Source organism: Pipra filicauda, unplaced genomic scaffold, assembly GCF_003945595.2.
Source record: "Pipra filicauda isolate LSUMZ 115617 unplaced genomic scaffold, ASM394559v2 scaffold513_size392548_pilon, whole genome shotgun sequence".
NCBI lineage: Eukaryota > Metazoa > Chordata > Aves > Passeriformes > Pipridae > Pipra > Pipra filicauda.
Genome location: NW_024104658.1, coordinates 274,374 through 298,431, shown reverse-complemented (window position 1 = coordinate 298,431; position 24,058 = coordinate 274,374). Strand labels below are relative to the sequence as shown.

At 54.1% G+C, this 24,058-nt stretch overlaps 1 protein-coding gene across 1 annotated transcript; it reads left to right on the top strand.

Moving 5' to 3' along the window:
- The first annotated feature begins 1,149 nt into the window (after positions 1-1,149).
- LOC114002477 lies at positions 1,150-23,935 on the top strand. Its single transcript, XM_039386916.1, has 19 exons — positions 1,150-1,172; positions 9,236-9,481; positions 10,239-10,475; positions 11,127-11,417; positions 11,683-11,780; positions 12,029-12,212; positions 12,799-12,907; positions 13,313-13,359; positions 13,771-13,845; positions 18,336-18,578; positions 19,317-19,607; positions 19,981-20,078; positions 21,322-21,508; positions 21,626-21,731; positions 21,860-22,169; positions 22,386-22,425; positions 22,684-22,789; positions 22,869-22,915; positions 23,416-23,935. Exons 2-18 carry the CDS (start codon positions 9,277-9,279, stop codon positions 22,909-22,911), a joined length of 2,670 nt encoding a protein of 889 aa, XP_039242850.1. The 5' UTR covers positions 1,150-1,172; positions 9,236-9,276; the 3' UTR covers positions 22,912-22,915; positions 23,416-23,935.
- Positions 23,936-24,058: the final 123 nt, after the last annotated feature.

The window sequence follows — 24,058 nt, the reverse complement described above, 5'->3', positions numbered from 1 at the left end:
ACACCACCAGCTGTGCCCCTTTTCCCCCTCTACCAGGCCACTGGCTCCTTTTCAGTGGCGAAACCACTGCTTGGCTTTTTCTTCTCTAGTCATCTGGTTCCTTCCAGGGCCAGTATATTTTGGTGACTTCTCTGTTCCGAGCTACCCTGAGTGGCATAGGTGGTTCCTCAGGATTTGCTTTTCTCTGGAAGGTGTACAGGCTGAGCACTGTAAAGGGGAAATGCCAAGCTCTTTATTTTAAGACCCATGTGCGGAAGGAGAGACTCATGGCTCCATCAAACACCTGCACTCCATCAGCTGCCTGTGAAAGAGAACTCTGACAAGTGGGGTCAGCACATGGGATTGGGTGGAGCATTCAAATGGCAGCAATGCAGAGAGGCTTGAATAGTGAAGGAGGAACAGAGTGAAGGTTTTGTCAAGAAGATAGAGAGCTGCTCCACTCAGTGGGAGAGACCACTGGCACAATATGCCACCCCAGAGCAGATGGTGGGATGTGGGTATAAAGCACGGGAACAGAAAGAGCAGGTCAGGAGCTCCCAGCTTGCTGCAAAGAGTCTTCAGGTATCAGGATCTGGGGTAAAGTTATTCTGACTTGAAATACTGCTCCAAGTCTTAAAATTCCCAGCTCCTGGGTTTAGCCACGTCCCCTGTCCAAGAACCAGAGCAGGATGCCCTGAGGATGGCCCTGGGGGTGCAAACAGGAATGGCTGGATGAGTTGTGGAATTGCTTGGATGTCAGAGCTGGAAACCCCATTTCTGAGCACATCTCCCTCAAACCAAAAGGCAGCATCCTGAGCTCCCACTAAACTTACTCCACCCTGTTCCCAGCTGTGAGCTGCTTATGTCCAATTCTGTGTGCTAAAAATACCCTTCTGGGCAGACAGCAAGTGTGCGGCCAAGCAGGAGAGGCTGGCAGTCCAGCCATGAAGGGGAGTCGGGGTGTATTTGGGGTTGGTGTGGGCTGCAGCACAAGGCCAGGTGTGCCTGGGTGGACTGGGTGAGGGCAGTGGACTGGCAGTTTTTGCAGAGGGATGTGCATCAAAGCAGCAGTGCCAGGACAGAGCCTTGCTTGCCTTGGGCCTGCGCGTGTGTGGAGAAGGCCATGTAGGGGGGGAATGAGCAGATGGACTCAGAGAGGTGGGGAGACACTCACTGCAGAGAACAGGCAGAAGGTCCTGCTCCCTCCTCAGGGTTGATGGAGTTGGGAAGGTTGCTGGAGGGTGAGGAAGAGCCCACAGCAAGGTTTGAGGCTGGGCTCTAGCTGGGATCCTGTGGGCGTTTTCCAGTTCTCCCTGGCAGAAGAGCTTCTACATTCTGGCAGCTCAGGCTGAAGCCCTGAATAAAGCAGACTCTGCATCCTGGAGAGAAAGCAGCAGCATGTGGGGAACCAGTCCCCCAGATCACATGGGGTCATGTACTGGTGCTGTGCAGTGATCAGACCCCTGCCTAGCCTTCCATCTGACTGGGTTACCCTCCTCAGGCCTGTCCTGACCCACCACCTGCAGGATGACATCCTAGCCTGGCCTCAGCCCACCACATCTGATGAGCTATGGATACATCCCGAACTGACCTCCTCTGGGGACAGATATGGGGTAGGGGTGAAGATAAGACCCAAATATACTTCTGTTATTTTTATTCTGACACAGGAATAGACTTTACTGTAGGGGCACACAGTGACTATGTTAGGAGTTTCCACAAAGCCTGATCCTCAAAAGCCACAGCTGCTTCTCCTTTACTTGTGGTTTTGTGGATGGTTTTGAGCCCTCAGTGTTCTTCTCTATCAGAAGTAAAACTGATTGTAAATTGCAGGTGGTTTGTGTTTTTCTCCCTTCAGTCCAAAAGTCTGAGTCCTTTTAGTCCTGATCGAATGGACCTTCAGGAAACAGCCCTTCAATCACATTTACAGTCATCAAGCAGCCCCATGAGGGAAGGAGTGTGGCTGGCAAAAAGGTACACATTTGCTGCCTGCTGTAGCAGGATACCTGTATTAGAAAGCATCTGTGATGTGTTGAGATCAGTCTGTCAGACTCAGTCCTGCTGCGTGGGCTGGAGTGGTGTACACAGTGTGCGCAGCCCACACGTGATGTGCTCTTGAGAGCTCAGTGAGTGGTCTCATGGATCACCTCTCGTTGATCATGCCATGCCGAGTTTGGATTCATGAGCTGTTGTGTGCCTTGATAATCCCTTGGAAAGCTTCTCTCATTTGAACTCTGCTGTGTGATTCTCAGTCAGGCATCACCAGCTGAACTAGCAGATCCAAAGTTAGACTGTGAAGAGCGAGGCACAGGGCTGAGTGTGCTGGCTTTCAGTATTTCTTCAGCATTTTTCAAGTGGATGCTGTACTCCAAGACAATAAATCGCATAACGTGGTAACTTTCTTAGGAGGAAGAGGCCAAACACATATTGCCAGGTCTCAGTGCATTTCAGGACAGGGGAAAAGAAATAATCACATAAGCTGCAATAGGAAGCCTGCTGTGCCACATGTGCATTTTTGAAGCTTGGCTGTTTAATTTCACTGGTTCTGCTTCTTTATATGCCAAAGAGGGGCAGTGAGAGTGTCTATGTCTAACTCTGGGATTTTATAGTGATTGCTGGCTGTGGCCCTTCTTCTGGGTGCTTGCACCATTGCTGAGTGTACAGGACCAAGAAAAGCCTGGTTCCCAAAGCACAGGGATCTGACAAGGAAACAGGGAGGGCATGACTTAGTGCTGCTGCTTTTCTTGCTGCAAGCTTGCTAGAAGACTTTACCCCATTAATCTCACTGTATGTGGCACAGCTGGACTTGAAGTACTGATGTTCCCGAATGGATCTTAGGAGAGATCTAGTTTACAGAACCCCTCAGTTGCTGCTTTACTGCAGTAATACAAAGAGATACACCAAGCACTGTCCTAAGGATGGTGGTTCCCTGGAAAGGATCTGCCCTGGAGCTCTGGGCCAACCAGTCCCAGCTTGGTAGTGAAAAGCACCCTGGGTGACATCACCCAGAACACTGAGAGTGTTGGACCATGAGGCGACTGTGCTCCTCTGTCCAGAGAAACACAGAGAGAGAGAGGCTGTGTGAGAAAGAGGAGCTGCCCAGGAGAGCTGCCAGAGCACAGGGAGTCAGGACTCATGGAAGCATGAGGCCATGTAACAGTGTGTGAGCTGGAAAGGCGCCCAGAGAAGATCTTGTGGTGACATCTGCAGCGACAGGAGACTGGGGGAGCGTGAACAACCAACCTTGGGGTTACACCAAAATGGAGAGCACTCAGACAATTTTCTCCTATACTCAAAGCCCCTGCCTGATCTCGGCTGTGATAGGAACAAGACTTTTCCATCCAGCTCCAGAAGACCCTCTTACTCCCAGCACTGTGTGCACTATCCATTCTGAGACATTTCACATCCTACAAGACACTGACAAAGTGTAGGTCAGAGTAGGGTAGAAGGAAAGGTTTGGAGGAGAAGAGGAATAAAAACACTTCTGGGTTCAGGAGCTTGTCAGATCTGGAAGGTCTACTGGTGGGGTTCAACAGCAAGAATGTTGCAGCTGCATCGGTTCAAGGTAATAAGAAGAGGGATTTTTGGAAGTATTTAACAGATATGTAGATGTGGCACTTAAGAATACATTTTAGTGGTGAGCTTAACGTGCTGGGTTAATGGTTGGACTCGATGAGTCCAAAAGTCCAAAAAGTCTTTAACCTAAATGATTCTATGATTTCAAGGCAAAATTGATGCATGATGAGAGCACCTTGGTGTGACCTTAGGCACATGAGTCATGAGGGTGATCCTTAACATTCTCCACTGGATCTGGAGGGAGAGAGAAGAGAGATAGACACGAGAAGGTTTTGGAGGTGCTCATGGGAGCAGGGCTATGGGAGTCTGAGGTAGCCAGCAAAAACTCTGGACCAAGGCGCCCAGGAGACCCCATCCCACTGTCTGTGGGAAGGTGAGTGAGAAGCAGCCCTGTGGCTGCGACGTTCTCTTTCCAAAGAGGAAGCTCCTTGCACCACATGTGATTTCCCTTCGTGTCTGTTTCATTTCTGTGTGAGCACCTCTCCTGCGCTGGCTTACAGAGATTACCTTTCCTGAGTGCCTCAGACTGAGTCCTGCCTGGGGACTTTGTGCCAGCATGGCCCTGCAAGGGCTGGCTCTGGCATTTCTCCTGGTTCTTGCTCCTCTGCTGCTTGCACGGGGACAGATGGACTACGATCATATGGATCCAACAGTACATAAGGAAGCAGGTAAGAGCTGATTGTGCCCCTCTCTTACAGAAGTGGTTCTGCTGCTCCTCTACCTGCACATTTGCTACGCAGCTTTACCCTGTTCAGCCCACAGAGACTGTGTTAGGAGGGCTGAAGCTGGCATCTACGTCAGAGACACTCGGGCATCCTTTGTGCTGTGGTGGGGTGAAGCTCTGTTTGGGATGGAGGGCAGCAAACCTCAGTGTGCTGGGAAAGCTTCCATGACCACGGAAGCTGCAGCGTCCCTCCGGGAAGTGTCCCCGGGAGCAGGAGGTGGCTGGTTCTTCTTATGCAGCAGACAGATGAATCTGAAGTAATCAGAGCAGTGGTGGCCTTTCTGGGCAATCTGAGCAGCATCCCTGTCACAGAGGAAGGTGGTGGTGTTCATCAAAGATGTGGGGAGCTGTAACATGATTCTCTGTGTTAGCTGGGATGCCTGCTCTCTTCCATAGTCCCTGGGGTTGAGGGAACTGTGGTTTGATGGGATTGTTCAGATTATGAGGCTTGTTCTGCTCTTTCTCCATGCCAGAAGGGCTCAGGGCACCTCCTGGGTCTCTGCTGGGCTCTTCCTACAAAGAATGTGAGCTTTCCTACAGTGACTATGTGCTGTGGCCTGGGGTTGCCAGTACCTGTTGAGATCCCCAAGGGGTACAGCAGGAGCAACTGTTCTTTGCACTGGGGCTGGGGGATCTGAGCTGTGAGTCATTCTCTCCACAGGGAGATGGAAGCAGAAGTGGCTTGCCAAGTCATTGGGTCATGAGTCATGCTGCCCATCACTGGTGGCTGGAGGGATGCTGCCATTCCAGCAGTGGGCATCTCTCAGCTATCCAGGGCAGGTTGGAGCCAGTTCCCCTCGAGTCAGCAGCAGCTTCTGCCCCCCTCTCCCATTTCCTGCAGCCCATCTCTGAGAATAACTCAATAATCACAGCTCTCCTTTCTTGACCTGAGGAGTCCCAGCTGGAGGAGGCTGTGATGGGCTTGGTAGAAGCATTAGGTCTGAGCAGCTGGGGGAGATTTCTTGGATCTATGTCTGCAGAAGAGGTGTGAGGCATCAAACTGAGGTTCTGGCCTCCTCCTCTACTGTGCACTCGCTTCTGGTACTGCAGCACTGGAGGAGGGCACTGAAACGCAGATTATGGCTACCCAGCAAAGCTTGCCTCCACCTGCCCTGACGGGAAAACCCTGGTGCAAATCCAAGTCCCCACAAGGGCTTTTGCTGCAGCTGGTGCTCTGCAAGTGTCATCAAGGAACCACGTCTGCCATAGAAATGTGCTCTTTTCACTTTGTGTCCTGTGTCCTTGCTCTTCAGCAATGGCCATGCGCATCTGTATGATCCACATGTATTTTCTAGGCCAGACCTAGACAGTGGCCATTGCTTGCTGACAGTGCCTATGGCCTGGTTTTGTTGACCTTCCTCTCCCCACTGAGGTCTGCATGAGCCAGCCATTGCTCTCCTTTGGTACATCCCCTCCTGTGCCTTGGCCTTGCTAGGTGTACTCTCACTGGCTCTTCTGCTTGAGGACTACCTGCTTGTCACTGTGTCCTCTTGCACTGCATGTCATTGTCAGCCTCCTGACTGAGCCAGGCTGTACTCTTACTACATTCTTCATCCTCCTGTGTAAGGGTGTTTCTGCCCAGCCTTTCAGGTTGTGAAGCATCGTGGGGACACCCAGCCCTCAGAATTTGTTTTCTGACAAGTACGTGTAAGTAAAAACATTCTTCCCCACAGGTAGAAATCTGCTCTTTGGTGTGTGGTTTGGTTTCGCACTACAGAGGGATTTCTTTCCTGGTGTCCCTGGTAAAACACTTGGTGCTGGACAGGCAGCCTGGACTCTGCTGGGGTGGGAAGGATCATAGAATGGTTTGTGTTGGAAAAGACCTTAAAGATCATCTCATTCCAACCCCTCTGCCATGGGCAGGGACACCTTCCACTAGACCAGGTTGCTCAGAGCCCCATCCAACCTGGCCTTCAACACTGCCAGGGATGGGACATCCACAGCTTTTCTGGGCAACCTGTTCCAGAGCCTCACCACCCTCAGAGTAAATAATTGCTTCCTAATATCTAATCTAAATCCCCAATCTTTTAGTTTAAAACTATTCCTCCTTGTCCTATTGCTATCTTTCCATGTACAAAGTCTCTCTTCCTCTTTTTCGTAAGCCCCCCTTAGGTATTGGGAGGCCACAGTGAGGTCTCCCTGCATCCTTTCCTTCTCCAGGATGAACAACCCCCACTCTCTCAGCCTGACTTTACAGTGCTCCAGCCCTGTGATCATCTTTGTGGCCTCCTCTGGAGTCGCTCTTACAGGTCCACACCCTTCTTAGGTTGGGGTCCTCAGGGCAGGATGCAGAGAACAGAGTGGAGAGGAAGAATACCCTCCCTCATCTTTCTGTCCATGCTGCTTTGGACTCAATTGGTTTCTGGGCCATGAGTGCACATGGCCAGGTCGTGTCCAGCCTCTCATCCATCAGCACTCCCAAGCCCCTCTCAGCAGGGCTGCTCTCAATGAGTTCCTCTCCTAGTCTGCACTCGTGTCTGGGACTGACCCAAAAGGAGCCTGGATGTCACCTTGGGGCAGGAGTGCGAGGATGTGTGTTACTTCATGGGGGTTTAATGACAGCAGGGGGGAAGGTGTGTGATGGGGATGCCTAATGAGGCCAAGACCAAGTCAAGGGCTTCAGGTCTCTCAAGTGTTTTGTCTGTCACAGTGAAATGTGTGATCTGAGGGCACTGGGAGAGATTCAGCTGTGGGGGAAGAAGTTTCATGTCTGCACCATGCGTGTGATGTCTAAAAGGATGGGGCTGGTGACCACGGTCCTTTGTGGTGGAGAGCTGGAAGCAGGGTAGAGATGATGGCATGAAAACCTGCTGCCAGATAAGGGAAGTGGTGATGCCTCTGTTCTGGTGTAAAGTAGTGCAGGCCCATGAGTGCTGGCTGGCAGGAAGTGGGGAGCTGTAGAGACACATGTAGCTGAAGAGAGGTGTTTCATCCTCCTTCAGAGAAGGCCACCTCCATCCCTGATGCCTCCTCACAGACTCGTTTTGCATCAAGTGAGCAAGTCTAGGTGACGTGTCTACCAGGGCAGCACAAGGCAGACTCATTTTGGGTGAAGGGCAGAGTCAAGGCCAAGTGCATGGAGCAGGGTGAGCTTTGTGGCCAGTGGTGTGAACATAGGTGGTCTGAGGGTACACTGAGTGTGTTGTCCTGAAACCTTCTTTCCTCCAGTGTGGAAAAAACTGATCCACACACAGAGTCAAGGTATTTGATTTATTTACAGTTCTGCAGAGAAAGGTGTGCTAAGCGGCAAGTCCACACAGCCAGCACCCCGAGGCACACAAAAGCAGGTAACACAGTTACAATCTTAGGCTATTAGCATATCTTACTTAAGTCACTACTTGGCTAAATTGCTATGGCTCATCCTTTCCTCTCTTCAGTGTAAAGGCATAGTGTCCCAATAAATCATGGAGCATGCTTGGTGAGTGGTGGTATTTTTGAGGCCAGGAGGTATATGATCTTAGGATGTGGATTTGTTACCATTATAAAGAGCAAAATTTCATCACTAGGGCAAGTTCTCACAACAAAACTCTTTGTTAGCTCATCATTAAACATCCTACATAAGAAGGGTGTTATATTTTTTTGTTCTCCCCCTTCAAGCACATAGACAATTTATTTTCTGTTTTCTTCATTCCTGTGTTTATTGCTTACATTGCTGAACTGCTTTGTTCTTTCTCTTGCTACCTTGAAAGTCTACACCTGCTATTCACCATTGCTGCTGGCTGCCATCTCATGGGACCAAGTCAGGGGAGTCTGCAGTGGCAGCAGAGACCCACTGGGTCTGGTGCACTCTCACAGCCCCTGGATTAGGGGGAGAAAGCACAGGAGAGAGCAGCATCCACCAGGCTGCTGGATCCCTCTGGCTGGGGTCCCTCCACAGCACAGGAGTGGGCAGGAGGGCCTGTGGATAACCCTCCTGCACTGCACCTGAGAGTGCAAGGAGGGATAATGCACCTGGGCTCTGGGGCCTCATCCTGGGAGGTGCCATCTCTGCCACCCCTCTGAAGGGAGGGGGACCAGCAGCCCTCTGGACAGGACCCCCTCACCCCTGAGGTTGCTGCCGGTGACCCTCAGGGCTCTCCCTCTTCGCCTTTGCACACAGGAAGATGTAAAGCTCCCTCCGACTGGGACCCCAAGCTGCAGTTTACCCCAAACCAGAGGAGTTACGCCTTGAACCAACTGGTGCAGCTGAGCTGTGCTGGGAAGTTTGTGCCATCAGTCCCCCAGATCAGATGCATTTCCAGCGGGACCCAGACCCTGTGGAATGAGACTGCCACCTGCAAGGGTAAGCAGAGCCCTGCATCACCCTGACCTGGGGTCCTGACCTGCCATCAGACCCTTTGTGACATGGTCATGCTTCAGCCCCCACTGGGCGACAGACAGTCTGGGAACAGGAGACCTGGATACTTTGGCTTTCCTCTGTGTCCTGGGGCTCTTTTTGTCCCAACACCCTGCTGTGAGTGCCTGCTGGGATCTGTGCTCCTTGGGAGGGGTTCAAAGGCAGGAACCCTTCCTGGCCAGCGTTTCCTGCCTCTACATGGAGAGCTGCACCTATGAAGCTGGAGGAGGAGGAATAGCTGCAGATGTTCAGCTTGAGGCTTTTGCACTTTACATTGCTTGTTTTCCTGGGAAGCTTCTCTGGGGTTTGGGTTATCTTTGGTGAGTTGTCCTTGGTGTGGAATGTTATCACTGCTTCATGGCTCGCCTCAGCAGGACGGACCCAAGAGATTGTAGGCTCAAACACCCCATGTGTGGGTGGAATCCAAGGAAGGCTTGAGAGTCCTGGAGATGTGGTGAGAGTAAACCCTGTGCCCTTGAACAGTGCCTGGGAAGATGGTGGGAGTAAAGGGATTTTTGTGTGTGTCAGTGTGAACGGTCAGAGTGATAAGGAAGAGAGAGCTGTCCCAAGCCTCATTTCATCACTTCCCAGAAATACTCCTCACTCAGTTTTTCCTCTGACAGAAATATGCCAAAGGCCTGCTTGGTGGGACCCCAGACTCCAGATGGCACCAGCCCGTGAGAGTTATACAAAGAATGAAGTAGTGACTCTGAGCTGCAACAATGGTTCCCAGCCATCTTTCACTCACATCAAATGTGCAGAGAGGGTTCAGCCATGGAATTATTCTAGATCTCTAAATGCAGATGTGTGGCTGGGGAGGAAAAGCAGTGATGTCTGGATTCACATTGAGGGGAACATAGAGTGCATTGGTAAGCAGGGCGTCAGGAGGTGCTTCTTACAAAGCTCTGTGGTCAAATCCTGCCCCTTTCATCCATCTCTGAGCTTCCACCATCACCACTGAGGCCAGAGATGCACTTCTGATGCTTTGTTGGGGACGGTGGGATCTCAGTACTTTTGATACCTGAGGTAATTCCTCCAGTGAATTCTGGCACATCCTTGTCCACCACATGCCTGGATGGGTCCCAGCCCAGGCTGACACTCACCCACAAGGAGAGACTCATCCCAAAAAGCCTTGCCAAGGGGTCGCATCCTAGCAGATGGAGGTGTCACTTTTCCTCTCCTCCTCACGTGCTGGTCCCCCCTCTCAACCCCTGCTGCATGCTGTCTTTGCAGACCCAGCTTTGGGGCTCAGGCTTTATGCCTTCTCAGGAGGAGTCAGGGTTTTGTCATCCTCCCTGAGGGACAAACAGGGCACCATGGCTAAATGCTGGTGCATCAGTCTCTGGGCAGGCTTTGTACACAGCATGAACCCCTTGTGGGTGCCCCTGGTCCCTGGCTCCAGCTCCTCTTGGCCTTTCCCAGGGGTCTGGGGGAAGAAGTGTGGGATCCTTCTCATTCTCATTCCCTTTCCAAGAATGTGGTGTGGAAGGGCTGCTCTATGTAGTGTCCTGGAGCTCTCTCCTTTGCCCTGCTGGGTCAGGGCAGGGGATGCCCTGCTCCAACCCCTGGCATGCCTGGTGGAGCCACCCTCAGCCCTGCTAACATCTTCCCATCTTGTTGGTGCAGAGAAATGCCAGAAGCCTCAGTGGGACCCCAGGTTTATCTTTGACCAAGAACAGGAGACCTTCAACCCAAATGAAGTGGTGAATGTGAGATGTCCTGAGGGGCACAGGCCTCCACCCATGGAGATCAAGTGTGTGAAGCTGAAGCCAAGGAAAGGTTCCACGGTTGGTCGCAGTGGCTGGATAGTGAGGAATGGCACAGGCAGCTGGCACCCTATGGAGGAGAGCTTGACCTGTGTGGGTAAGTAAGTGAGCCTGCCACTCTCCCAGTGCTCTCCCCAGGCATGGAGAGCAGGGCTGCATGTGTGCCACAGCATCAGTGCCCCATGCTCGGGATGGTCAGGGTGTGGCATGGGCGTTGACTCCAGAGGAAATTGCTGGATGCATCCCAGGTTTGTGTCCACACTGCTGGCAGCTGGGGCACCCTGCACAGTGCTGAAGGGGACAAATCCTCACCACTGGATATAAAGCACCAGACATCCTGCCCAGGCCGGCCAGAGGGGTCTGCCTGGAGAAGGACACGATAGCCCAGGAGCAGAAGGGCAGGGCCCTTCTCTGGCTGCTGAATTTGTTGGCTAAGTCATTGCTGGTAGGAAATGGACCAGTCACCAGATCAGTGGCTAGCCCCAGGGTGGTGGCAACTGCAGGGTGGGTACAAGTGCTTGTTCTTACCATCCCACAGTCACTGCAGCACCTAGAGCACCCCTGGGGATGGTCCAGGGCCAGAGGAAGGTGCAGGCAGTGCCTGAATGTAGTCTGGGAGAAGGCAAAATGTCCATGTCCACTCTGTGCTGGGACAGGCTAGTGAGGGAACAGTGGGGGTGATGGAGTTTGGTGTCAAAGCTTGGAGGGAAAGGGAAGAGAGTGACCCTCTGGCAATATCCCTTCACAGATGTCCTCCAGGTTGTTCCTGAGACCCTGAAGATTACCAGCACCAGCATCAAACTGAATTGGACCTGCATGCTCCCTGACACCTGCCAGAATATTCGGGCCAGGTGCCGGCTGGAGGGGCATTCTTCTCCTCCCTGTGAGGCTGAGGAGGTGAAGGGAGAGGAGATGTTACAAGGTCAAGAGGGAACTTTCACATGCCCGCCTTTGCAGCCCTTCACTGTTTATAGTGTCACTATCTCCCAGCTGCCCAGCACAATCCTGTACACACGGTTCCTCAGGACAAAGGAATCAGGTATGTTTACATGAAATGGAAAGATGCCCTTCACCCTGAAACTCATCCAGACATCCTCTCTGTCCTGTCAGCTCTTGGGACTGGAGCTGCTTGGAACCTGTGGGGGTGGGGGGAAGGGGCTGTGCAGGGCCCTGCAGCAGGGTGCATGTCCTCCTCAGTTTTCCCCTCATCACCACACCATTGCTGCTGCAGCAGCACATGCAGCCTTTGTGGGGGACAAATCCTTGCCAGCCCCATGCATGATCCTGTCCTCCTGTGCTTCCAGTGCCAGACGAACCAGAGAATCTGCGGCTGGATCCCACCTTGGGATCTCTTGGGTGGAAGGCACTGCCCTCCTGCAAAGGGGAGATCATTGGATACCAGGTACCGGGGGACCACAGAGTGCCCAGAGATTCCCTTAGCTTGCCAGGCATCTCCCCACCTGGAGCTCTGTGCAGGCAGCCTGAGGAGAGGTGTGAGCCCTCCTTGACAAGGCCTATAGGCTGTACACTGCTGATGTTTCTGGTGGGGCCAGGTCCCACCAACAGCAGGAGCCCCTCTCCACAGCTCCCGCCCAGTGCAGGAGTGGGATGTTGGTGCTACTCCCTACCAGCTCACTGTCCTTCCTCCAGCTGAACATCACCACCATGAGAGCAGACGACGACAGCTTCCTTGAATTCAAGCAGGTGTTGGTGAACCAGTCGGTGACTGAGTACACCCCCCCCCAGACAGCTGGAAGAAAATACGTGGTGACTGTGCAGGGCCTCACAACAGCTGGTGCTGGGGCTGCATCAATGCTGGAATTTCAAGTCTTGGGTAATGGTTCTTCTGCCCTGGGTCTGGTTGGGGTGGCCTCCCTGGGAGTGAGTGCTGAGTCTGGAGCAGCTTCCAGACCCACATGTGCACCCCCCTCATTCCCACCAAGACAGAGGCAGGGAGAGTGCGAGCACCCTCCCTCAGCTCAGCAGTGGGTGTGAGGCTGGGTGAGTCCTGCTTTGCAAGGTCCCCAGAGAAGCTGCATGGCTTCAGCTCCTGTTTGGGCCTTTGATAGGAGACTTGCCCCCTGCATTTGGGTGCATGGGCAGCTCAAGGTCAGAGAGCACTAGGGCTGCAGAGCCGGGGTCTGTGAGTCCTCCTCCTGTGTGCAGGATGGTTGAGTAGGCTGCCAGACCCTCCAGCTGGGGACATGGGGCAAGTCCCTGTGCTCCAGAGCCTCCATCTGCCCTGCCCAAGCAGACATGGTGACAGGGGAAGACTATGCCTTGCTGCCTGTCCCTGCAGCAGCCAGGGCAGTAGAGCATGGACACACATTTCTACACATGTGCAGACACCCAGTGCCAAAGTTGGGGCCTTTGCTGGCGCATGGCCCAGGCTGTGGCACCCACTCCTGTCGCTGCTTTAGTTGCAGGGCAGCCTCTGGGCCCATGGCCTGGGTCAGCGGTCACGGTAGTCGTGGTGGTGCTGGTGCTGGTCCCCTTGTCTGCAGGGATCCTGTGGTTTGTGCTGTCCAGGTGAGTTGGCAGGAGACTTGGAGTCTTGACTCTGCTTCAGGCCATGCTCTGCCATGGGCTGGGAGGGGATGGAGAGAGGGTCTCCAGCTGCTCATACCCTTCTCTGGGTGCAGAGGATGCAGATGGCTGTTTCTACCATATTTTGCCTCTAGGGCTCCTAGCAGGGGTTCATAAGTGTCTTCCCCAGGACTGGGACAAGGACCATGTGTACTAAGAGACCCTTTCCCCTTGTTGCTGTTGCTGCCACCACTGCTGTCCCCTGGGGTGGATGGGCAATGCCTGCCAACTCTGGAAAAAACCAGAGGGAGGGTGTGCAGAACCCTCCAAGCCTCTGCTGCTGGGTTCAGCAGGGTTGGGCCCACATCAGCCTCTCCCCTGACTCAGGGCTGCCCTTTGCCTTTCCAGGAAAAAGAAGGTCTTGACCAGCAAAGTTGAGGAGGATGATTACACAGGTAGGACCCCATCACAGAGACGACTGTAGGGCTGGAGGTGGGAGGGGAGCAGGTCTATTTCAGGAGGGACTTTTTGGCATTCTGAGGTGGCTGCAGGCAGCCCAGCTGGCTCTGGCTGACCTGCCAGACCAGCATGTCCCACATCTGCTAATCCCAGCTGAGAGCCTGCTCCAGTACCTCTTCCAGCAGCTCCTGGCTGGGGTTCCCCTGTGGTGCCGATGAGGGTTGGGAACTGCCCCTCGTGCTCACCTTGTCTGGGGTAGGCAGCACCTCTTCCCAACCCTGCTGCCCTGATGGTGTGTGTCCCAGGGTGCCCCGGAGCCCCCAGTGATGCTGCCTGCCTCAGGCTGCCCTGCTCCTTCTCCTCAGCCCCAGAGTCCTCAGGTTGTTTCTGCCATCTTGTGCCCCCAGAGCTCCAGCCCTATGAGAACGTACATGAGGATAATTACTGCGTGATCAAGACTTTTCTGGCACAGAAAGATGCAGGTAGGAGATGGATTGCCCTGCCTGTGTTCCACACATGGCACACAGGGAGTGTGGACTGGCATCTGGGATGGTGTGCATGAGCTCCCCATGCTGCTGAGTGCACACAGCAGCCTCTGTCCTGTTGCCCTTGGTCTCCACAGGTAAATGTGGCCACGCTGGAGAGCCAGTGCCCAAGGCCCTGCCTGTCATGGAGTCTTCAGGAGACATTCAGAGCAGTGAGGGACAGAAGAAGCTGGGGCAGGCATCAGTGATGGTAGCCCTTCCCTTCTTGCAGCTTGCTCCTCCACCGCTGCAGGCAGAACCATGAAGCTTGTCATGGGTTATTGCTCCCTCTCAAATTTTCTCCCTCATCAGGCTCCAGAATCCTCTGTCACAGCACAGGAGCAGCTCAAGGCCTGGGATGACCTGCTTGCACCAAAGAGGATGTGGTCTGGTAGTTCCCCAGTGCTCTGGCAGAGCCACCTCACCAGCATCCTGGTGCCTGCAACTGTCCCCTGAGACTGGATCCCAACCCCTCTTTCCCCACTCTATATCCCTATATCCATCTAGATCCTGTCCTCTGCTTGAGTTTGGCCCAACTGTGTTGCCCTGGAAGCTGTGCTGCTGTATCTGAACAACCAATAATAAACTGTTTTATTTCACAGGGGCTTTCTGGCCCGCGACAGCTCCCACCTTGTCGTGGTTCCTCCTTGTCTTGTGTGTGAAAATCCTGACCCCATGAATCTTCACAGAGGAGCTTGGAGTAGGCTTTTCCAGCCTTCAGCAGCCCTGAGAAAGCACACCTGAAGAGCTGCACGCTCTCAGTTCAATGCTTTGGGTTGCTGCTTTCCCTCCTCCCATCCTACATGGGGCATGTAGGCACGGTCTCCACTATGCCTAACTGGACCTCTGTGTTGGTCTGTGCCGCCCTCTGGGGGTGTAGGTGCTCATCTCCCATTTTGTGAGGTGCAGTTGACTGCCCTCTTGGGGCATCCACATCCTGCAGCCTTTGGGATCTGCTTGATCTTGGTTGCTGCTGCTGCCCCAGCATCACCTCCAACAGCTGCTCTCTCTCCCACCCTGTGGGATGCTGGTGTCCAGTCCAGCCTGGGTGCTGAGGGACAGCCCAAAGGCTCTCCTTCGAGAGGGGCACACTGCTGGAAAATGGGGCAATCAACCACTCTCTTTTCCAGCTCCATGTGTTGCCTGGAATATTTCCATCTCCTTCTCCTGCGCTTGAGCACAAAAGCTCACCTGAGTTCCCCGGACTTGGGTATGACAAGCTGGATGTGTGTTGGGCTTTTCAAAACCTTGAATACAGGGTGTCATGGTTTTTTGCTTCAGTGTTGTCTTTCTACCTGACCAAACCTGCTGATATGCGTTGCAACCTAGAGGCTGAGGGACAGCGCGAAGGTTCTCCTTGAGGAGGAGCACACCACCAGGAGATGACCTCTCTCTTCTCCAGCTTTTTCTTTAGCCTGGGATGACCTGCATGTGCTGGTAAAGACATGTTTTGACAGTCCTTCATGTGAGCTGCCTGCCCATCATCACGGTACCCACAACTGGCCCCTGGGAACAAAGCATCTGCTTCCTGTGGACTGTTGCTGGTCTGTGATCTTTGTGCCTGATGGAACTGCTCTTGATGGGTGTTGAGAAGAGGCAGGAAGAGCAGCTCAACCCTGTGTGGCTGCTGCTGGTTGAGAAAGGACAATGATCAGGGTTGGGATCGGGGAAAACAGTTGCCACCTTCTGGATTGCCCTGCTTCCCACTCCATATCCCCATACCCAGTCAGACACTGGGCTGTCAGCCTCATTAACTCCACCTGCTCCGTCTGGACAATCAATAAAAGCTTGTGTTTTGGAGTGGGCTACTGCTGCCCCCCTCAGCTCTTGCCTAGTCCCCTCATTGCCCTTGTGAGGTCCTGCTCCCCCTGAAGTGCTGAACTAACAGCACCTTCTTGAGGAGAGCCATGAGCAGGGCTGTTGTGGTCTGCAGCTGTGGCTGACAGCACCACCAGGCCTTCCAGGATATGTTGGGAAGATCTGACGCGTTTGAATGGGATATGTGTCCGGAACCAGAGAATGGTGGTGCCCCCATTCCACTCATTCTCCATATGAGCATGTTCGGTGCGTGTGCCCCAGGCAAAGCTGGGGAACAAGGTCTTTGTGCCTCTGCAGGGCCCCATGTCTGATCACCCAGCCCTGTGGAATCTGAGACACGCCAGGTGGATGGGAGGTTCTAGAGCAAGAGAAAAGAAGTGGCTGCTGAGGAGCAAGGGAGATGGCTTAGTAGCCCTGAGGGTTTCCTCAAGCACTCAGTTCTCACTGTAGGGCAGGGTAGTTTGCATTCTTGAGGACAGAGGAGAGTGCTGCCAGGCTGAGGGGCCGCAGGAGGAGGAGGTAGCTGTGGATGGAGAAGCAGGGAAGGATGACAGAGGGTGTCAGCTGAGTTTTTCTTTCAGAAGGCCCATAGACTGTTTCAGATGTTGAGGTACTTGCAGTTCATGTCCCCATTCTGATCCCTGCTTCTGGCTAGCTCTTTATGTGCTTTCTCAGAGGTCCCCCATCTCCTGTGATCATAGACGGGAAGTGACTCATCATCACTCTAAAACCCACACAGTGTCGTTGGAGGCACTTGGATATTGCCTAAGAAACAGTAACTGGGAAGGTTTTGGGGGGAACTCTGCGATCTTGGTAACAAGGTTTCTTCTGTTGAGTTCCAGAGCTTGGATGCTCCTAGGGTGTAAAAAGCAAAAGGCAGAAGTGCTGACAGTGATGGGAAGTTCCCTGCCCAAAGAGGAAGCCTCCTGCATCTCATGAGGAGCTGTGTCTGTTTCCTTCCTGCGGTTGCAAGCCTTGCAGTCAGCTACGGATGCCTGAGCTCAGAGGCAGCAAGTGGGGCTGAGATTTCGGTCCTGCCTGGGGACTTCACTCCAGGATGGCCCTGCAGTTACTGGCTATGAGGTTTCTTCTGGCCCTTGTATCTCTGTTGTCAGCACAGGTCCAGGGAGAACTTGATCCCAAGGTCCAAGGAGTGTCCCAGGGGACAGGTAAGAAGCAGTTCCTTCTCTTCCCTGGGGAGATTTTGTTGCCTTTCCTCCTGCAAGTTGGACATGCATCTTCACTGCCTGCAGCACTGGGCTGGAGTCCAGATGGACTGTGTCAGCTGGGGTGCCTGCTGTCTCTGGGAGACCTCAGGGCAGGAGCTACAATACACGGTGGGTTCACTGGGGATCTGTGGGAGAGACAGGTTTGGGCTGGATGGTAGGGGATGGATCATGTCCTGTGGCAAAACAGTTTGCCAGTCATTCCCTGGAGGCTGTGGACATGAATCATGCATGAATTCACATATCATGAACCCAGGAAAGGGTCTTCAGGGAGCAGGGGCATCATTTTCTGTACACATCATCTCCCCAGCTGTGCCTGGAGGACACTGTGCCTGCTGAGACCAGAGCAAGAGGGAACCTGCTGCCACTTTGTCACCTGGATGGGCCGGGCTGGGGTCAGTGGCTGGTGCCTGTGCATGGGGTGGGGCACGGCCCTGTGCCAGTGGGACAGAGCTGCTGGTTGTGCTGCTCAGACGGGCATCTCTGGCCTTCTGCCATCAGGCTTGTTTGAGAGCAAAGCCTGACCAGGAGTGGCTTGTCACCAGCATTCGCCTCTGGGGCTGTTCAGAAGATGCTTTGAACTTTCTGACATCCCTTGTGTGCCCCTCTGGGAGAAAGGAGATTGTATTTTAAGCACTTTCAGGCCTCACAGAGCCCCTTGCAGAGGCTCAAACAGGCAAGGGCTCCTTCCAAGGGCCAGCATTCTTGTCTGGAGGAATTGTTGCCACAAAGGCTCTCCCTGCAGTATTTGACAAATGGCTGGGAAAAGCTGTGCCTGCTCAACCTAAAGGATGGTGAATTTGGTGAGGAGAGGATGTGAAGGAAGAGGGCTTGTGGCAGGAAAAAGGGGTAGGAGCTGTGCTAAAGCAGGGGATGTGAATGGAGAAGGCCTTGCTCCTCCCCATGTCCCACTGCACAGTGGTGTGGGGCAGAAGGAGAGTAGCCAAAAGACTGACTGAGTCAGAACAGGGAGCCCAGAAGTGTGACAGGGGCATCTCTGATCCCTGTGGTAGGGATGAGCCATGACTGAAGAGACATGCATCCCAGCAGGACAGGTGGCACCATCAAGTGCAGCTTGAGCTGGGATGGGTGACATGCCTGAAGGAAATGTTGGAGGGAGTCTCCCAGTGCAGGGCTGATTGTCCTGGCAATCTCCTTCCTGTGGGCTATGGAGGAGGAAATAGAATGTCCCCAGACACGAGGCTGGATGGGGGAGGTTCATGAATGAGGGATCCTTCACATTTTACATGCACAAGGAAAGCCCCCTCCCAACATCCTAAGGTCGATGTGTCACCTTGCCTCTCCCTTCAGGGGCTGGAGGGACAGCTGGGCATTTATCTCCCACCACACACCCATACCCCAGCACCCCCCAGCCCAACTAACACCCACTTTCACCTCTGCCAGAAACGTGCCAAAGGCCCCCTTGGGCCTCCATCTTCCAGCTGGCACCAGACCAGGAGAGCTACAGGAAGAACGAAGAAGTGATGCTGAGCTGCCCCGAAGGTTTCCAGCCATCCTTCACCCATGTCAAATGTTCGAGTGAAGTCCAGTCCTTCATTGATGGGAAACCTGTCCACAGAGAGGTTTGGCTTGGAAGACATACCAGAGGTGCCTGGATTCGCATTCGCTCCAGCATGGAGTGCCTTGGTAAGGCAGGGATGAGGAGCTCTCCTGGCTGCCCCGCCCTGCCCTTCCTGAGCAGGGAAGGCAGCTGTGTGGGCACAGCAGGTTTCTGGCTCTCTGCTGCCTGGGGAAATGGCACGTGCTGCTGAAGGCAGTGTCAAGGCAGCCCCTGAGCCTGCCTTCAGTGCAGCCTGCAGTTACCCCTGGAGCTGTGGGCAATAAGGGAAGGGGCTTCCTGAGGACTTCTGGCCAAGAGCAAAGCATGGTAGAGTGAGGAGTGGTGGAATTTGTGGTCAGCATGGCATCCCAGTGGGGGCAGGACTTGGAGGGCTGTGCTGCCTGTGTCCTCTCAGACTGTGCAGCTGGGAGTACCACAGCTTGCTCCCTGTAGGCTGGTCCCCTGTAGGCTTTGTGACCTGGTGGCTGTAGGCTTGGCACCATGTCCTCACAGCTTGGGGTCTTCCTGTCCCCTCCAAAGGAGAACAGAATAGCACTTGTTGGACTTGCTGGGACACACAGACACCTCAGTTTGGAATCAAGGGGGGAAATTGCCTTGACCAGCAGTAGTTCACTCAGTCACTCCCATTCGTTCCTGTCCAAACTCCTCCTGCTGCCCTACTGGAGAGCTGGAGTGACCAGTTTCAGCCTCTTGCTTGCCCTCCCACCAGGCTGGGTGGTGACAGGGCTGTCTGACTGCAGAATCCTTGCAAGGCTGGCAGGGGCAGGAAATGCAGTGACTCTTTGTCAATCTTTCTTTCACAGAAGTGCTTCAGGTTGTCCCCGGCACCTTTGAGATCTCCAGCACCAGCATCAAACTGAACTGGACCTGCAGGTTCCCTGGTGCCTGCCAGGGCATGCGGGCCATGTGCCGCCTGGCAGTGCCTTCCTCCCCTCCCTGCCAGGCTGAGGAGGTGGAGGGAGAGGAGATGTTACATGGCCAGGAGGGAACATTCTCCTGCTCCCAGTTGCAGCCCTTCACTGACTACAGTGTCACCATCTTCTTGCACCCCAACATGACCCTTTTCTCATGGTTGTTCAGGACAGAGGAAACAGGTATGTGTACAGAAGTACTGGAGAGAAGGAACAGTCTGAGGCTGTGTCACGGGTAGGGGAAGTGGATAAATGTCCCCTTCATCTGTCAGCTCAGCCTGATCATCTGCTTCTTGCAGGGATCAAGGCTGTTTATATCCTGTGGGGCTCTGGGGAAGGGGCTCTGCAGAGCCCTGTAGCAGGGCACATCCCCTCCTTGCTGTCCCAGTCCACACCACACTGTTGCTCTTCCCACTGCTGCAGCCTTTGCAGGGGACAAACCCTTGATATGGGGTCCCCATATCCTGTCCCCTGGACAGGAGCTGCCTGCACCCTGCTCTGGGCTCAGCCCCTCCTCATGGGCCCTGCGTGTGACCCTGTTCTCCTGTGCTTCCAGTGCCAGACAAACCAGAGGAAGTGTGGTTGGATACCAGCAGAGGGTCCCTGAGGTGGAAGGAGCTGCCCTCCTGCAAAGGGGAGATCATTGGATACCAGGTACCAAGGGGTCACAGGCAGACCCTCATCTCATTGCCTGGAGTTCTGTGCAGGCAGATTGGGAAGGTGGGGAAGCAACCACTAGATTGAGCTGCAGGTCTCAGACAGTGCATATCTGGCTTTGAGAAGCACATTCTCAACATTCTTCATGCTCTTGAAATGTCCACAGAGGTGGTGGGTGCTCCCCAACCTCTGGTCTGACTTCCTGGGTCTGTTCTGCTTCGGGCTTGGCAGACCTTTGTGGTGTGACGTGTCTTCTGGGGTGGTATCCCAGGGTTTCCTGTGCCTCTTGCATGCTTGTTTCTGTTTCCTGCCACAAACAAACCTGTGGGTTGAGTAATCCTCTGAAAATCCCTCCTGAAAACCTCTCCTCCAGAGAGCTGCACTGTTCCTTTGAGTTCTCCTCAAGGCATGGCTAGAAGCATCTCATCTGTCTGCGGATTTAGGACACTTTCCACAGTGCAACCCTACTTTCTAACAGGGGGAGGGAGTTGCTGGTGAGATGCACCTCAGTGTGTCCCACGTCCTCTCTGAGGATGGGTATCTCCCTGGTTTGACAGGGACCTTGTAAGGTGTTTCTGAACTATTTCCTGGAGAAACAGTCAAAAAGGGCACTTGAAAATGTTGCTTGTGAGCCTGTTCTGCTGGTTCCCTGCTCCCAGACACCTTTGTTTGTGAAAAGAATATTTTTTCTGCTTTCAGTTGTCTCCTCTTTTGCATATGCCCAAGATGCATTTCCACAAAGGCAGCAAGTGAGAATGGGCATGGATCTCATGACAAATTCAGATGATGCATGGGCAAATGGGGAGCCTTCATCTGTATTACCTGGATGGAAGCTCTATGCCGTCTACTTTTCATGTAGACAAAACCTCCAGAGTCCAACCTTGCACAGGACGAAAGAGAAGCTCAGGGCTCTTCTTGTGGAGTATGTCAACACAGTGCCTGTGGTGTTGCAATACCATAGGGGTGACCTGGCCTTGGGCTCGGTACATGTATACACACCCCTTCAAATAAACAGCCTCCCTCTTCCTTCACAGAGACTTGATTCTTTGCTTATGGAGGCAGACACTTGGACATCCTGAGTGTTGGCTCCAAATTCCTCCTCTCCTCCTCTTCTCTGCTTTGAGGTCCACAGCTGGGGCAGGCTCAGAGAAGGGGAGGCTGCCAGAGGTGCTTTGCTCTGCCTTGGTGAGCTGTGGGCAGGTTGGAGCAGCTGCCCTGCAGCTCTGTCTCCTCTCCCCAGCTGAACATCACGGCCAGGAGCACACGGGATGGAGGCTTCCTGGAGATGGAGCGGCTGCAGGTGAACGGCTCCGTCACTGAGCACCGGCTGCCGGAGCACGGCCCTGGCAGCAGCTATGTGGTGTCGATTCAGGGACTGACGGCTGCCGGGGCCGGAGCTGCGTCGCTGTGGGAGTTTCAGAGCACAGGTAGGGCTCGCTGTGCCCCTGTCCGAGGAGCCTGGTCACACAGGAGCTGTGCTCTGCAGCCTGCACTGCCCGAGCCTGCCCCTGCTGAGCTGATGCTCATCTGCTCTTGCCCTCCAGACAACCAGCACCCTCTGGGCATCAGCTGCCGCAGCGTCCCTGACATCTCCCCATCCCAAGGGACGGCCGTGCTTCCCCTCCAACCCATCACCACGGAGGGGGTCGGGTGAGTGCAGCCCCTGCACTTCTGCCACCTCCACATGGGTCTCCCCTCTGGTAGTGCTTGCCTGCAATGCCCCTGCTCCACTCACTCTCCCTGCTGTCCCCCCGCCCCTCTCACTTTCCACCTTGCAGGGAGCACCAGCTGGTCGTGGCCATGACACACAACAGCTCAGGGATTGAAAGCGCCTGCTTGGGGCAGCCACAGCCCTTCAGTGCCAGCCAGCAGCCCTTCAACACCACCCAGCAGCCCTTCAACACCACCCAGCAGCCCTTCAACACCACCCAGCAGCCCAGAACCTACGTGGCCGCTGTGCTCAACCTCACCGCCCCCATGGACTTCGTTTTGGGCAACGGCACCTGGGGGCAGGGCTACCACAACGCTGCCCTGCGCCCCGGCTGGGACTACACGGCCCTTCTGCGCCTCGTCCGCCGCTCACCGCAGGTACCCAGTGTGGGGCCTCCTGGTGTCTGGGGACACTGCTGGCCAGGGCTGGGCCCCTGGGTGGGTCTGGTCTGGCTGTGATGGCAGGCTCCTCTCCCATGCCCTGGCAGGACAGTGTCCCTGGGGTCCTCTCTCACATGAGTGGGAGACCTTTGCTCCCAGGATGGATAGTGGGGCAGAAGTGGCTTCAACTCTCTCTCCTGTCTCCTCCAACAGTCAGAGAAGTTCACCTGTGTCTGCTACAGCTTCTCTATTGGTAAGTGTCTCTTTGCTTCTGGTGCCTGAGCTTCTCTCCCACATTTCCTTGGCTGGTCCCTGTGGAGAGGAGCTGGCCCAGTGCAGGAGCCTTTGGGTCTCATGCAGGACAGAGGACACTTTTTTTCCCTACACACGGGGCGATCCTCCATCACAGAAGAAATCTAAGACAAGACACACATCTACACCCTTTGCCAACACTGGGGCCATGGCCAGCATGAGGCCCAGACTGTGACACCCACTCCTGGCTGTGTGTTAGTTGCAGGGCAGGCTCCGGGCATGTGGCATTGGACTGTGATTGGGCTGGTTGTGCTGTTGGTACTCCTCCTCGTGACTGCAGTGATCCTGTGGCTCGTGCTTTCCAGGTGAGTAGGCAGGAGACAGGTTCAGCAGGGACATGGGCAATGCCAGCCTCTTACCCAGAACTCCTCTCTGCCTTTCCAGGAAAAAGAAGTATGTGCCCAACAAAGCTAAGGAGGATAACTAAAAAGGTAGGAAAACGCAATTTCACAGACAACCATCACAAAGGCGGCTACAGGGCTATGTGTTAGCTGGGGTGAGAGCAGAGATCTCCCAGGAGAACCTGAGCTTCAGGAGAATCATCTGCTCATACTCTGCACTGACATGTCTCCCCATTTGCTCTAGCTGAGGATGGTCAGGATGGTTCTGCCCACTAAGCCCCACATGACAGGCAGTGCTCCCAGCCTGGAGCACTCCCAGCCAGGAGTGAGCAAAGACAGGAATCCCAAAGAGTGGCTCATGGCTCAGTCCTTCAGGGGACCCATGTCTATGCCACCCCTCCCAGGGAAGAGATCTGCAGGGAATGGTCTCGGGAGGGTCAGGCTGAGAGACTGTTTCTCTCGCCAGGGCAGTGACAGGCACCTCAGAGGACCTAAGGTTGGGCAGAGCTGGGATGAAAGGGTTGGGCTGTGGCAGATATTGCCCTATGCTCCAGCCTGTCTCTGACATTGGATGCCCTTGTTCTCCACAGGTAAAGGTGGCTAGGCTAGAGATCAGTCACTCCAGCCGCTGGCCAGGTCCATGGAGACATTTAGAGCAGAGAAGGAGTGGAGAAAATGAGAAGGATGACCCCAGCTCGGTGCTGATGGCTGCTGTGTCCCCTTGGTCTCCTGTGACTGTGACAGCGTGGGAGTCCAATTCAATTCATCTAATTTAGCAGGGCAAGATGAAAACAGGAGACAAAAGAGGATTGTGAGCTTTTTCTTTCCTCAGCACCTTCACCTCCCAGCTTTTGCTTACTGCTTTTTTAAGGCCTTTGAATTTGACTTTCTGCAGTTCCTTTTTTCAGGTTTGCTTTCATTTTTGCTTTCCTGGAAGCAGGATTTGTATTTCAGATTTCCTAATCCCAGACTCACACAGGCTCAGGCTGATGGCATTCTCCTGCCATGCCCTGGGTTCCCAACTCTTCTCCTCCATCTCTGCTGATATTCAGCCAAACATAGGGATTTTCTGGAACTTGGCCTGACTGGACTGCTTTGTGACTCTGCCTGCTCTGTCTGAACAACCAATAAAGGCTTGTGTTTTGAAGGGGCTGCCTGTCCCACTACAGCTCCTGCCTGGTCCCCTCATTGCCCCTCTAGGGTCACATTTCCCTGCAGGGAGCTAACTGCACC